General features: G+C 43.0%; 1 protein-coding gene across 4 annotated transcripts in view; it reads left to right on the forward strand.

The window, feature by feature from the left end:
* Window positions 1-10628: 10628 nt before the first annotated feature.
* The window catches only part of LOC121168093 (receptor tyrosine-protein kinase erbB-4), a 984643-nt gene continuing 981768 nt past the window's right edge, over window positions 10629-13503 (forward strand). For 3 of the 4 annotated variants that reach the window (XM_040997859.1, XM_040997862.1, XM_040997860.1), the window contains exon 1: window positions 10630-10738. In XM_040997859.1, the coding sequence (XP_040853793.1) occupies window positions 10657-10738 (82 nt within the window). In that variant the 5' untranslated portion in view covers window positions 10630-10656. Of the gene's footprint in view, window positions 10739-13503 lie in introns of all 4 variants that reach the window. The other variant, XM_040997858.1, reaches the window with a different exon arrangement.

The raw sequence follows: 13503 nt of genomic DNA on the forward strand, positions 1-13503 counted from the left end.
ATATGCCAGGTATTGTACACAATATTTGAATGTGCTATCCGTATTACTGCTCCCGATTTACACATGGGAAAACACAGAACTTGTAAGTGCCGGAACCAGGATCTGAACTCAGAAAATCTGGATGTAGGACTTAACGTTTCTTATTACTTCATCCTCAAGCATCTTCTCGAGGCCAGAGACTATGCTGAAAGCTTTTCATTTCGCACATCGAGGCTTCGTAGACCCTGGGATGGTAGCATCCTCAGGTTCACTGGTTTATTGGGCTTGTCAGGAAGTGAAAGTTCTGAAGATAAAAAACCTTTTGTATCCTGACTGTTTGTGATACCATGATAATAATTACCAGCTTCTAGATGTTCCCCATTGATTATGTGCAACGATTAGGGGTAATATTGAAAACACAGGGACATCAGAAAAATTTGTACAAAATGAACCTTGAGTAGGTTATCAACTGTTGATTTCTGGCTTTTCATTTTGTGAGATTTTTTTTATAGGATCAGTGTCTTATTCATTTTAGGGAGATTTTCTTGCATAACAAGGCTACTGCTTATTAATAGGGCCAATGCTGAGTCCATATATCAGACATATGGTAGGTACACTAAGTTGAAGTTACTAGGGAGTGCTGGAGAGATGGCCTGTGTTTAGTTGTTGTAAGAGTCAAATATCATGACCTAGATTTCATCCAGGGATTTTTCAGCAACGAAGGCATTTGATTTGTTTTTTGTGATAATTTCCTTTATGTAGGCTTAATGCATTGAAGTGTTCAGTACTGTTAATCTAAAATGCTAGTGACATTTTAATCATGAAAACAATTATCTGGCCACTGGATGCCACTGTTGCTCAACCAGAAGTCAAAAAAATGGAAATTCCTATGGCAATTAAATATTAGACAGTTAAAGAGTGGTAATGCTATGACTGACTGTGAATTCACCCTAAGACTCATTTTTTGTGATGATTGCAATCCCTCTACATCAACTGTGCTTGTGGAAGCAGGTGGAGTTAAGGAACTATGTAAATGGTTAACGGTGCGTTTTTGGTGTATCTCATGTTCAACTACCGGCTATATAAAAAGATTATTTTTTTTTCTCAGTGTACTGCACCTGGCAGTTTCCATTGGTTATCAGCTGATGTTGCAGAGTGAGACCAAACAAGATGTCATGGCCTCAAGCTATTAGAAGGGCTTCTTCATCCTAACAAAGACCCTGCAGGGGAAAATAGTTTGCAAGAACAGTCACTGGAATATTGCTTAGATTCACTAAGCACTGCATTGCAGATTGGCAGTGTTACCCAGCTTCTCCATTTACATTAAGCACATTGTAGTAAATACTATGGTGTACCCTTGGAATGTTGCTTAAAAATAGAATGTTTGAAAATATGAGACAAGGTTTGGGAGTAAAGCGTTGACCTAATAAATAAACATAACGTCAGTTTAGGAACAACCATAGTTGCTTTGTATGACAAGATGCGCGTAGCAAACACTTCTGATTAAGGTGCAGTTGAGAGCATAGAGTGGGAACTAACTACAGTATCGCTGGAGGATCAGTACCTCCCAGTCTTGACGGGACAACTTTCGGCCAACACAATTAGTCACTGTTTACTGAGCCCAGATAGAGCCACAGTTCATATTTCAATATTTGAAATAATAATTTTTATCAGCAAGCTGTGTTGACTTCATATATGCGATTTAAAATTAAAGCGCCAAATTTACATTACTAATAAATTTCCATTCTTTATTTAATCATATTTAGAAAACAAGCAGTTGGATTTTTTTCAGGATAACCCCTTTGCAAGCCATATGTTTGAATGTATAATACCTTGGCATACTTGCACAAAAGTTTTAATTACCTAAAACCTCTCCATTTTTCTTTATTTTTAAAAATTCAGTGTCTTTATAATCTCTTGATCAGCTTTGTAATTAAACCCTTGTTATTGTTATTTGCTGTATTCAGAGTGTAGTGAAACATATTTGATATTTTAAAGATTCTCACTAAATTCTTATGTAAACTACTACCTGTTTTTTCTCCATAATAAATGAAATTTAATTTTTTTTATTTCAAAAACTGATATTGCAAGGGAGAGGTCTGTGAAAGAGTAGAGGGAACAGATCAGATTACTCCAGAAATATTTACATTAGGATTTTTAAAATGTCAGTGTCATACTAAACTGGAAAAGAAAAGAATGCTAATTATTTCATGTAGAGAAATAAAACAGGATGTGTTTTTTTGCATTTTCTAGCAAAAATTTGGGTGAAACTAAGTACATGAATCTACTTACACATATAAATGTTATTAGTTAACATCTATTCACAGAAAATACATCATATACAGCAGTAAAGTTATGCTTAAATATAATCTTGTTAAGACATAATTCAAATTATTTATTGAGTTACTGGTAACTACTACAACTGATTTATGCTTGTTAAATAATATTCAGTGAGAATTATGATGTAGAAAACATGATGACAGGATTTAGAGTAATATCTTCAAAAGAAATACGCTAGAGAGACAGGAAGCATTTACAATTATCATTATAAAAATATGATGCATAACATCTTCTCCCAAGTGTTAAGGAGTTCCTAAATGGAGTGATAAGTAAATGCAGGAAGGCGTGTAGTGATTCCATTTGTCTGAAAGTATTCATTTAGCAAAGTCACATTAAGCTGTATGAAGCCAGCTTCTCCTGCTCTCCCATTCTATCTAATCAACAACAATAAATTATCACCATGGTTTTATTTTCTTGCAACATTTGATTAGACAAAGAACATTTTTCTTTCTTTATCACTGTTTACCCAAAATGGCTACATGGAAAGAATGTAGAGTCTGTATGCATGTATTAACTAAGATAAATATTAATACCTGACATGACAACAATACCTTTAACATAATTTTCTTGAATGTATACCTATAATGTGTAAGTTTGTTAATGGTAAAAATTCATATGAGAAAATAAAATATTATCAGTTGTGCCCAAAGTAGTTAAATTTCAAATGCAAGTCAAATTAATCATGGAAGATCAGAAATGATCAATCACTAATATGGCATTACATACTGTAACAATGGCCTTAAATAGACTGTGCATTTGAGACAATATTCATTGAAATTATGTAGAAATGTGTTCCATAACATGTTAAACATTACCAGCTGTTAATAAAACTGATCAGAAACAAAGTTATTTATACCTGTCTTTTTGTTGCATCCCGTTGATGTGGGCACACATTACTAAACTGTTGTAACTCCAACGAAATGATCAAAAAACTATGTGTGACTCAAACTGTATTAATGATTGGATTTCCTAAATGCTAGAGTAAGATATCAGAAAGAAAGATATGCTAACCAACCTATGGTTTCCTACAGTGCTTACGAACTTGCTGCCAAATTAAAAAGAAAGGCATGCATTGAGAGATATTGATCACTCTATCAATATCAGTGAATAACCATTCTACAGAAAAAACAGGAAAATACTGTCCTGTATTCATTCTTGTGTGCTTTCTCCCTTACCATAAATGTTGATCAGTTTAACTTTTACCTTCTGTAGAAATATGTCTTTGCAAAATCCATAATGCTGGAAGCTTCTCTTTGAGGTCTTCCCTACTGGAATATCACAGCAATAAATATTTTAGGACATGGGATGTCTTCTGTGGTACATCACCTGGGAATGTGGAAAACAGTGATTCATTTGAGGCAGGAAAAGAATTGTCAGATCTCATGGAACTGTGGTGAAGAGAGACTTGGTAAGGGTAGAAATCAGAATTGGACAACTACAGGAAAGAAAAGGGAACTGAGTTTCAGGGAGAAGTAACTAATTAGAAGGAGGAAGCAGACTCTTAAAATGTTAAAGAAATGTATTCAACAAATTTAGGATCCTTTTTGAACTCTTAGAACCTTTCCACTAAAGCTTAAAGATTCATCCCTCCCCATGCAGACCGGAGAACAAAGTACATGGCTCTTACATGATTAGTTTAGTTGGCTAGTTGGCAGGCGTTCAAGAAAAACTCTAAGGACTCTTTGTGATAGTAGACAGAATAACATCCATTTTGGGGAGTATGACAAAATGTAATTTCAGACTCTTTTGAGAAATCGATGTATTAACCATAACATGATCAAGCTCTTTACACAGTTAGGAATGCAGAAAGGAGGCAATAAAAATGTAAGCGCTTACCTGAAAAAAAAAAAAAAAAGAATAAACTTCATCTTGATTCAGATGTCAGCCAGGTACAATAACAGTCTAAATACTAACCTGAATAATTAAATTTAGTTATAACCATGCAGACAAGGAAACTCTTTTTAGTTTGAGTTAGAAATTTATTTTCTGTTTCTGCTAACGAAGTGTACAAAAATCTTTATGGAATATAAGAACTTGGCTTAAGAAAATAAATGAAGTAGGGTAAAAGAAGATCTTTACATGGAACACCCTGTCCACAGGGATGAAATTGTTTTGCAGTGTTAGCTACACATCAGAATGTTCATAAGAATTTTCATAGATACAGATGCATTGACATAAAGGCAACACCAATTTATCTGTTTAGCCACAACTCCGTGGCACTTACATAATGAAGCCTGTTCTGCTTTTGTTTTTGTTTTGTATGTGGAAGGAAAACAGCAATAAAAACAAGAAAAGTTCTTGAGACATTTATCTTTGTATATTAAGTTAGCTCAGGTTCCAAGGCATTTCTTTAGTTAATGTATATATTTTTAAAAATATTAGAATTAAAAAATTTATATCTATTTCCATTTTATTTCAAAGGTACAACTAAGGAGAGAGGGGAGCTGGAAAGAGAGAGAGAGAAAGAGAGAGAGAAATGATCTGTTTAGTGGTTTACTCTCCAAATGCTGCCGACAGCTGAGGTTGCACAAGGCCAAAGCTGGGAGCCTGGAACTTCAACTTACTCTTGGATATGGATTGCAGAGGTGCAAAACACTTGAGCCATTTTTCACTGCCTTCTTTGCATAAGCAGAAAGGTGAATGGGGAGTAAGGGAGCCAGGATTTGGGCCAGGCATCCTGATATATAATGCAGGGCTTCTAAATGGTGACTTAGGCCAACAGTCCAAATACCAGTTACAAACGTTCAAAGGATTTCACTTTATTTATTTATTTAGTCTGAAAACATGGAATGCCACCCAAGTATCAGAGAATTGCAGAATTGAGAAGGTTAAAAGCAATGCTTATAATTCAAGTTCTAAGGAAACAGCAAATAGACAAAATCTGTGAACAGTATGTCTCATCTGATTGATCACTGTACTTCTGAAACTGATTGCTATTTACCACATTTTCTCCGTGTTTAAAATAATAGAAAACATATGAAGCGTTGAGTCTTTGTTAGTAGCATAATAGTGAGCTTATATGTTTATTTTCCTAAGCCAGTGCAATGAACTGAATGTGTCCTCCAGAATTCCTATTGCAGCTCCAGTTCTTGGATGTGGGGTTCATTGGGAGGCAGTTAGGTCATTAGAGTGGAGACATCAGAAATGGGATGAGGAACAAATGAATGTTCTTTCTCTCTGTGTCTTTCTTTCAATCTCCACCCCCTGCAGTCTCTCTCTCTCTCTCTCTCTCTCTCAATATGTGTATGTCTCCTCCCCACCCTCAAGTGTGAGGAAATTATACCAAGAATTATAACAAGAAAACACCACCCATAAACGAAGTCAGTCTCTCACTAGGAATCAAACTTGTTGCCAAATTGATCCTGGACTTCTCTGCCTCTAGACCTAGAGAAATAGATTTGTGCTGCTTAAATCCAGAGTGTGTGGTATTTTTGCAGCAGTCAGCCAACTTAAGACCGCAAGTTTAAGATTTGTCTGTGCATGTGGCCCAGATGGATAGGTTATATATGGGTGACTGGAGAAAAAGAAGAAATGTAAGAAAGAGATGCAGTGTATGGCAGTGATGACTTCTGTGTAGTAATTGATGGTAAATCAATATATTTATAAAAGTTTGAGCTTGTAGTATAACCATCTCTTTACAATGAGGAATGGGGCAAAGGTATGTGAAGTGATCTGTGCAAAATCATGAGATAACATGAAAAGAAGTTGATGGGCAAGAGATAAAATGTTTTAAAATGACCTAAATTTTTTTCTTGAAAAGGTAATTGATTATGATAGAGTTCCCTTTTCTTGATATTTGTTCCAGATGGCCAATAACAAAATGGCTTAAGCAACAAATACTAATCTGATCTTTGGGGTACAATTAGGTGCAATCATAAGATTGAAATGAACTCTGACTCTGGGACAAACTTAGGGAATCTAAGTCAACCATGAACTCTGATTTCAAGGCATTCCATCTCCCCACCAGCAGCATTCTGTCATCATCATTCCAAGACTCTCCTTGAATTATGTTAGGGTAGAAATCAAGTGAGGAAAGGGATGTGTGAAAGCAACACAGAACAAGAATATTTCTGTTTTGGGTTATGGCTTCAATCAAGAAATATTGTTGAGAGACCGGGAAGGGAAACTGAAAAGTGTAGTCTATAGCAGGAAGCAGTCTTCAATGTGCACAACGACTTACATGATTTCAGTAAAGTTGGAGAAGTTCTTTGTGCCTTTCATACTGTTCTACTTTCAGGTAACAATGAAACTGAGCTATGTCAGGAAAAAGGATGATATGACCGAGTAAGTCATAGAGCCTGAATACTCTGCAGACCCATCTTGGCTTTTGTTCTTTTGAAATGGAAGCTTCATTCATTCTCACGGCAGCTTGGTGTATGTCTGGGTTTTAGAGCCCAGCATACGGACGGGTTCACAAAACAGCTTGGAGTCTTTTGTTGGCTTGTATATCCTTTACTTAGAATGGTGGTGACAAATGCACAGGCTGCAGCCACAGGAGCTATCTGCCATTGTGTCTGTGGCAGTGGTTAGACATACACAAAGATGCAGCCAAACACAGTCATTTGTAGCACACATCCACATTGTCACACACCCACCTTAGTCACACAGATGCTCACATCTGTCCGCAAGCGTCCTTATCTAGCCATGCCCCAGTTGCTTGTATGAGTTTATGAATAACTGCCAGGAGCCAAACTGTTGCATATCAGACTTGTGGGCAACTAACCAAGAAGTGGCCTTGTTGGTTACTGTGACCCCCATTACTATAGAGGCATGGAGATGGGAGAGCATGGAGGTAAGGAGACTAAGGCAAAAGTCACGAGAAATTGATAAATATCATCTTCCCAAGCTCATCTCTTCAACATTAGTCATCCACACACAGAAAACGTAGAAGTTTTAGATCTCAAAAATTATCTGTGGAAGGTTGAATGCAAACTTTTCTTTCTCAGGTGTAAAAATCCCAGGGGAAAGACTGTGGAAGTGACCATATTTTAACAAGTTAATAGTGACCAAAGCATGTAGTTGAAGCATTCATCCCAGAGCCCTGGAGTAGGGGATGTTAAAACAAGGAGACAGATCAAGTTAAAAATACAGAACTGAGGGAAGGCAGGTCATAGGAAAGGAAGTTCTGCAGAGAGTTCAAGGTGTTATTTGTGATGTGTCAAGTAATATATGAATTTAGCTGGGTTTTTTTCAGCTTCAAGCAACAGCAATACATTTTAGTTAACTAATAAGGTTTATTGTAAAGGACTTGCAAAAGTGACAAAATACACAGATCCATCTCTGCCTCTGAAAGCCAATTAGCATGTCTTTCCCACCTAAAGTAGCAAATGTTCCCTATTCTGATGTTCCTTTTTGATGGTGACTCAGTTCACATGGGAAGCAAATGAGAGTCAGCACAGAAAGAATTCTTAACTCTGTCCTATGACCTCTGCTTTCTTAGTCCACCGGCTTTGTCTACACGGGGTAACACCCACTTGTCTATACCTCTAGGTCTGATATCTAAATCGTATGACTCTGACCTGGCTGGTAGACCAGTCACTATGAAAGAATGCTTCTGTTGAAATGTTAGGGTTAGTTCATTTTAGGGGCTCCTGTTCAGATACCTACCTTTGGCCAGATACCAAGAGAACAATAAGCAAACTGTGGCTGTGTTGAAAAATTTCATTGGTGGGTACTACGAATGGCTGTCAAGTAATAAAACCAAGTGTTTTCTTAAACCAATGAATATTAATAGAAAATTCCTTTCTCAGGAATTTTTTCTAGAAGCTTCAAGTGAGAGCAGTGCCTACAGCAAACTTTCCGTTATCGAAGATACATGGAATTGGCCAAGAAGTAGGAGCTGTAACAGTGTCCACAACCAGAAAAAAAAAAAAGGCAGGCCATTTAAGTTTTTTTCCCAATTTAAGCCAAACTCTACAATTTATTTCTTCACTCTTTAGAACACAATTAGAATTCAGAAGTCAGATAAAAAAAAATGACTTTTTCCCCCCAAATGAAGGAGTTTCCTGTTGATTTTGAAAGTTGTGTCACTTAAATTGTTATTATTAGGCACCAAATGGGCATTTTAAAAGTCTCTGGAGAGGGCCCAAGAGTCGTTATAAGGGATTGAAGTAGACTTAAGAAAAGGTGCAAGAAAAGACACAGAAAGAAAGCAAATAGAGAAGGAGCTTGATGAAAAATGGGAACAAAGATCGCCCCCAAAGGGCAGTGGGCACAGAGGTGAGCAGTCAGTTCCATTCTGGCCCATCAGCATCCTTGGCTGCTGGCGTGATTTCTTCCTGCCCTAGGCTGCTTCTGGGGGAAACAGCAGGCTCAGCTCCTCTGGGCCAGTTATCTGCTCTGAGTCTAGGAAAGGAAGGCTTCAGGCTCCGCTCTTCCTATTTGTTCCGGGGAAATTCTTAAGGGACAGGGCTAGACATAAAAGATGTGAGACAGAAAAGGAAGGTCGCAGCTGAGGAGAGCAGATACGGATGCTTTGGTTTGAGTTCCCCTGATACTTTTCATTTATATATTTTATGTTTCTTGAGAAACAAAACAAAACAAAAAAGCAAAAATAATTCATACACAGAATGCCAGTGTAAATAGCACACTGATAACGTACCACTCCCACGAGTTTCTAGCCCTGCCCTGCGTAGTTTCCGGCTGTAAAAGGCAAGAGTATGCACGTTAGTAGGATCCAATCCCGGGATACACTAATTAGATTCACAAACTTCTCAGCATCCCAAGGCTGGCAGCGACCTGAGGATTAGGGAGGGTAACTCCCAGGGCTGCAACAAGGGGGTTCGTCTAGCTGCATCTACTAGTAGAATTAAGCCTCATCATTTGAGGTCCATTATGTTCCTACAGGGCCTCCTTAATATTTAGGGCTTGCAATGATGGTTAGCCCTTTAAATTCAAATCCGCAGCTTTGGACTACAATGTGCATAATGAGAAGGAGCTCCAAACAAGCATGGGGGGGTGAGGGTGTGGGGGCAGAAAGGTCCCTAAGAACATTAAAGTCAAAGGATGTGTCTGTGCAAATGCTGATTCTTCCTTTGCTGCAGTCTTTCTTCTCTGGGAAGCTGGCAATGGTGGAGGGGAAGGTGAAAGTGGAGAACCGGGTAAGTTATCCCCCCCAGGACTACCTTCGATGCGTGAGGCTACCAGTTACCTTACCCGCTCCTTGAATTAACCTTGTAAATGTGGAGCAAGAATGCGTAAAGAGGGCAGCTGCTTTTGCCACAAGCCCCATTAACTTTCCTATTGCTAGGTAAAGTTCTGCCTGTGCATTACCTCCCGAGAGAGATGGAGAGAACGTTTTCTCGTCAAAACAACAAACAAACAAACAAGTATTCCAAGCAAACCTCTCGCGGGCCATCTGCTTTGGTCCTCTGCTTGGGCGGGAAGGACAGTGTTGCGGTATCTGGATTCAGGTGATCCCTTTAAATCCAGCTTCCCCGCCCCCACACCTCCGGGTTGCCTCTCGCTGACAGGTGTTTTCCCAACTCCGGAGGCTGAGGATTTTGGGGAGTGGCTGAGCCAATAAGATTCCCTTTGGGGGGGAAAGGGCGTGGCCAGCTGGGTCAGAGCAGGGGCGGGGTTTGCGCGGCTGAGGCGAGCCTGCCTGGTTGCGCGGAGGGTTGTTTTATTTCCACCCCTCTACCCCAGGTTCCCCCTTCCCTCCCCCCCCCTTTTTTTATTCCAGAGTCTTATTAATTTCTCTGTGGTGCTGCAGCTGGAGACCGCGGAGCGTTGAAAATGACGCTCGGAGCTTTAATTACCGCAGCCGCTGGACAAGTGTGAGGAAAGCTGACAGGAAAAAGGACGGGTTCGGGGGAGAAGCCAGAAGCTCCCCCCGCCCCCCTCTTGCCTCCCGATTTGGACTGGAGGTGCAAGAAAACTGAAAAAGGGAGCCGAACATAGCCCGGCTGGTGGGGGAGAGGCCGGAAACCTACCGCCTCTTTGCAATCAACTTTTTTTGGAAACCTTTTTCCCCCCTCCTCTTCCTTTTTATTGTTGACCAACCAAGGAAAAAGAGAGAGAGCGAGAAAGTGAAGAGGGAGCGAGAGCGCGAAGCTCGCACAGGGAAATAGCTGCACAGTCCGCCCGGAGCAGCCCGCACGATCCTTGAGCGCTCCCCGCGTGCCCCGCGGCGCCCACTCCTCGCGGCGGAGCCCAGCCCTGGGCCTGCGGGCGCCGACTCTGTCGCAAGCGCTGGGAGCCGGTGGACTGCGCGCGCCGCGCCCGCCCCTTCGCGCCCCCATTCGCTCCGGACTGGGGGATAGCCTCCGCTTGCCCGAAGGGGGCTATGCCATTTGGACATGTAATTGTCAGCACGGGACCTGAGACTTGCAAAAAATGAAGCTGGCGACAGGACTGTGGGTCTGGGTGAGCCTTCTCCTGGCGGCGGGGACCGTCCGGCACGGCGCTTCTCAGTCAGGTGGGTCGCGGTCCTTCTGGCGCTCCAGCAGTTGAACCTGCTGCCGCCGGCGTGCTCGGTGTTTCGGTCGTTTTCTTTGCCCATCCCGATACCCGCACGCCCCTGGGCATGGAAGGACGCCCCAACCCCCCCAACCCCCGGGCTGGGGTCTCTTGCACCGGCTCTTGCTTACCCTAGTCTCCATCCTAAACTTACCCCTGTGCGTGTTTGCGCGGGCGCGCGTGTGTTTTATTTATTGTGAAAAATTACTCCTCACCCACAACCCCTTCCACCCTCTCGCCGTCTTTCTTTCTTGCGTGTTTTCCCGGTGCCTAAAGAGGAACCCCTCCTGGTTGTGCCTGTTGTTCGGGACACGGGAGACCCAAACCCACAGTCTTTCCGTCTAGGCCCTCAAGGGAATAAGCGGCGGAGAAGCGCGCACCGCCGGAGCCTGGGCAGGGCTGGGGTCCCGGGGCGGTGCCTACTGGGCTGTTCCAGAGCCTGGAGACGTTGGCTTGTGCAGCTGCTAAAGCCAGGCTGTGTACCTGTGCATGCTGCCTGCGGCCGCTGCGCACTCAGTCGCCCAATCCTTGTGGGGTCAGACACTAATGGAGCCCAACATGGGCAGCTGGGGGAAAGGCTGACTGGATGTGCTTCGGCCCCGGGCCTGAAATTCCGGGCCTTGTCCAACGTCCTGTAGTCCTCACCCCCCCATTGACTCAAGGGGTTCTTGCTTGCCTGCCTGTCCTCTTAAAATATAAATAAATAAAGCAGAGAGGCTTGGCATACTTGAGCCAGGAGCCCGGCCTTCCCGTTGGTGGCTGCATTTGGCTCTGGGAAGAGTTCTTCCTGTAGTTCAACTTGCTATTGGCCGGTCTCCCTCCAACTTCTCTGTTTACTGCCCGGCCGGGCTGCGGAGCCTGGCGGTCGCGCGAACTGATTTAACCCGGGGCTGGCGCGGCGGTTGCACTCCGAGTGCGGCGGGCGGTTGTTGGAGAGCTTGAGCCCGAGGCACCTGGATAGGCAAAAGGCTAATTGACCCCGAGGGGCTGCGCAGGGGGCTGGCGCGCCGCGGCTGGCAGGGCTAATGACAGCAGCACCTGCACGCATAGGGCGCTCAAAGTTTCCAACATTAGGACTTTCCTGAGGATGAAGCAGGGACTGGAAAGGAGTGAGGGAGAGCCGGTGTCTGACGCGCCCAGGGCAGGGGCGGAGGGCAGCGTTTGGAAAGCCTGGGAGATTTCCGCAACCATCTGGGGCTGCTGGCGGGAGCGTGGGAGGCAGCCTGAGGAGATAAAGCCGCCGGGAGTGGCGAAGGGGAGAGCTTTAGGCCTCCGACGGTGTCCCCCTGACCTCACCTCACCAAGAGAACAGCGCGCGATAGTTTTCCCGCTCCGCCCCCGCCTCCCCCTCCCTGCCGAGTAAATAACAAGTTACAATCTTGGAGCCTTTCAGAATGACCTTCGCCTGGCACATGGGCGCTGTTTGCACCCTTCCAATTACTCCGAAATTCTTCATGCATACCAGGTCCCGCGCTCCAGCCACCTCGGGAATCGCACTGACTTGAGATTCCAAGCGGCCTCTTAGATACATCCCTTTTTATCTCCCTGCCCACTCCCAGTCCCTTCATATTTTCCCTCAATGGGTTGATTATGCACGTTGACCCATTCAAAAGCAGTTGCGACTGACATGCAGGCTTAGGCGAGAGGAATTTCTGCGAGACGACCTACTGGGGGTCTGTGTGGTTCAGCCGCTGGAGGACCGCGCTCCTGGTCCGTAGCAATTTGGTATGAACTGTGCGGCTCCGGTTGAGCTATGCCGAAAAGCCCCTTTCAGAATTTCTGCGAGGAATGTAATCCAAATTAGTTCTGCAGCTGTCCTCTTCCTCGTCTCAGGCTACACCAGCTCTTGCTCTCGTTCTTCTCTCCTTTCCCCGGTCGAATTGTCAGACCCACAAGTGAGCCCATTTAGAGCACGAGGATTAGTGTGCCATTGTTGTTCCGAGTGTGACTCTGTACTTGAAATTCTGGGGGCACAAAGGCGAGCCTCACTTGTTCAGAACACAAAGTGATCCAGATGAAAGGGCCGCACAAAGAGAAGCGCTCGGGTGCATCCCTGGTATAATTGCAACACGCATACTAAGGTGACCCATTGGAAACTGTAAATGCCCCTGGGGACTTCTTTTTTGTTTCTGCTCCGCCGCACCTGGCAGGGAAAGTTCAGCTGGGTTGAATGCTCCGTTATTGCAAAAACAAGCGCCTGTCTGGGTCTGAGTGAGGCTCTGTGTGTTGTGGCCATGCATGTGTGTGCCTGTGTGCTCCCCAGGAAATACGTGTTGTGGGTCTCTTCTCTCGCGGGTAGCAGTCAGTAGCAGTTTGGAAGAGTTTGTTTTGGTCCAAATGAGAAATTAAGTGCGGATAAGTAAACCAAGCTGCCAGAGGGCGACAAGATGTTGAGTGAATTGCTTTTAGATGAAACAAATTAAGGAAACGAGGGAAGACAATCTGCTTCTCGCATTATTAGACACGCTTGGAGTTCAGGGGAAAGTGGCATATTTTGAAATGCTAATTTCTTAAGAAGCAGAAGGAATGCACCTTATTTACTGCTTTATGTGAACAGAATAAAAATATAGGGTGAGGGGTTCTGATGACGAGGTTTTTGAGGTACTTGTTAAGATATTTGTCATACAAAGAGACCTGTTTTCTTCTTCTACTAAAAAAACAAAGCTTTAAAGAAGAAAGTTTTCTAATAATTCTGAAGGACATCTCATTTCCAGTGGTTAATTT

The sequence above is a fragment of the Ochotona curzoniae genome, unplaced genomic scaffold (assembly GCF_017591425.1).
Source record: "Ochotona curzoniae isolate NIBS_2020 unplaced genomic scaffold, NIBS_Ocur_1.0 patch56, whole genome shotgun sequence".
In the NCBI taxonomy this organism is placed as follows: domain Eukaryota; kingdom Metazoa; phylum Chordata; class Mammalia; order Lagomorpha; family Ochotonidae; genus Ochotona; species Ochotona curzoniae.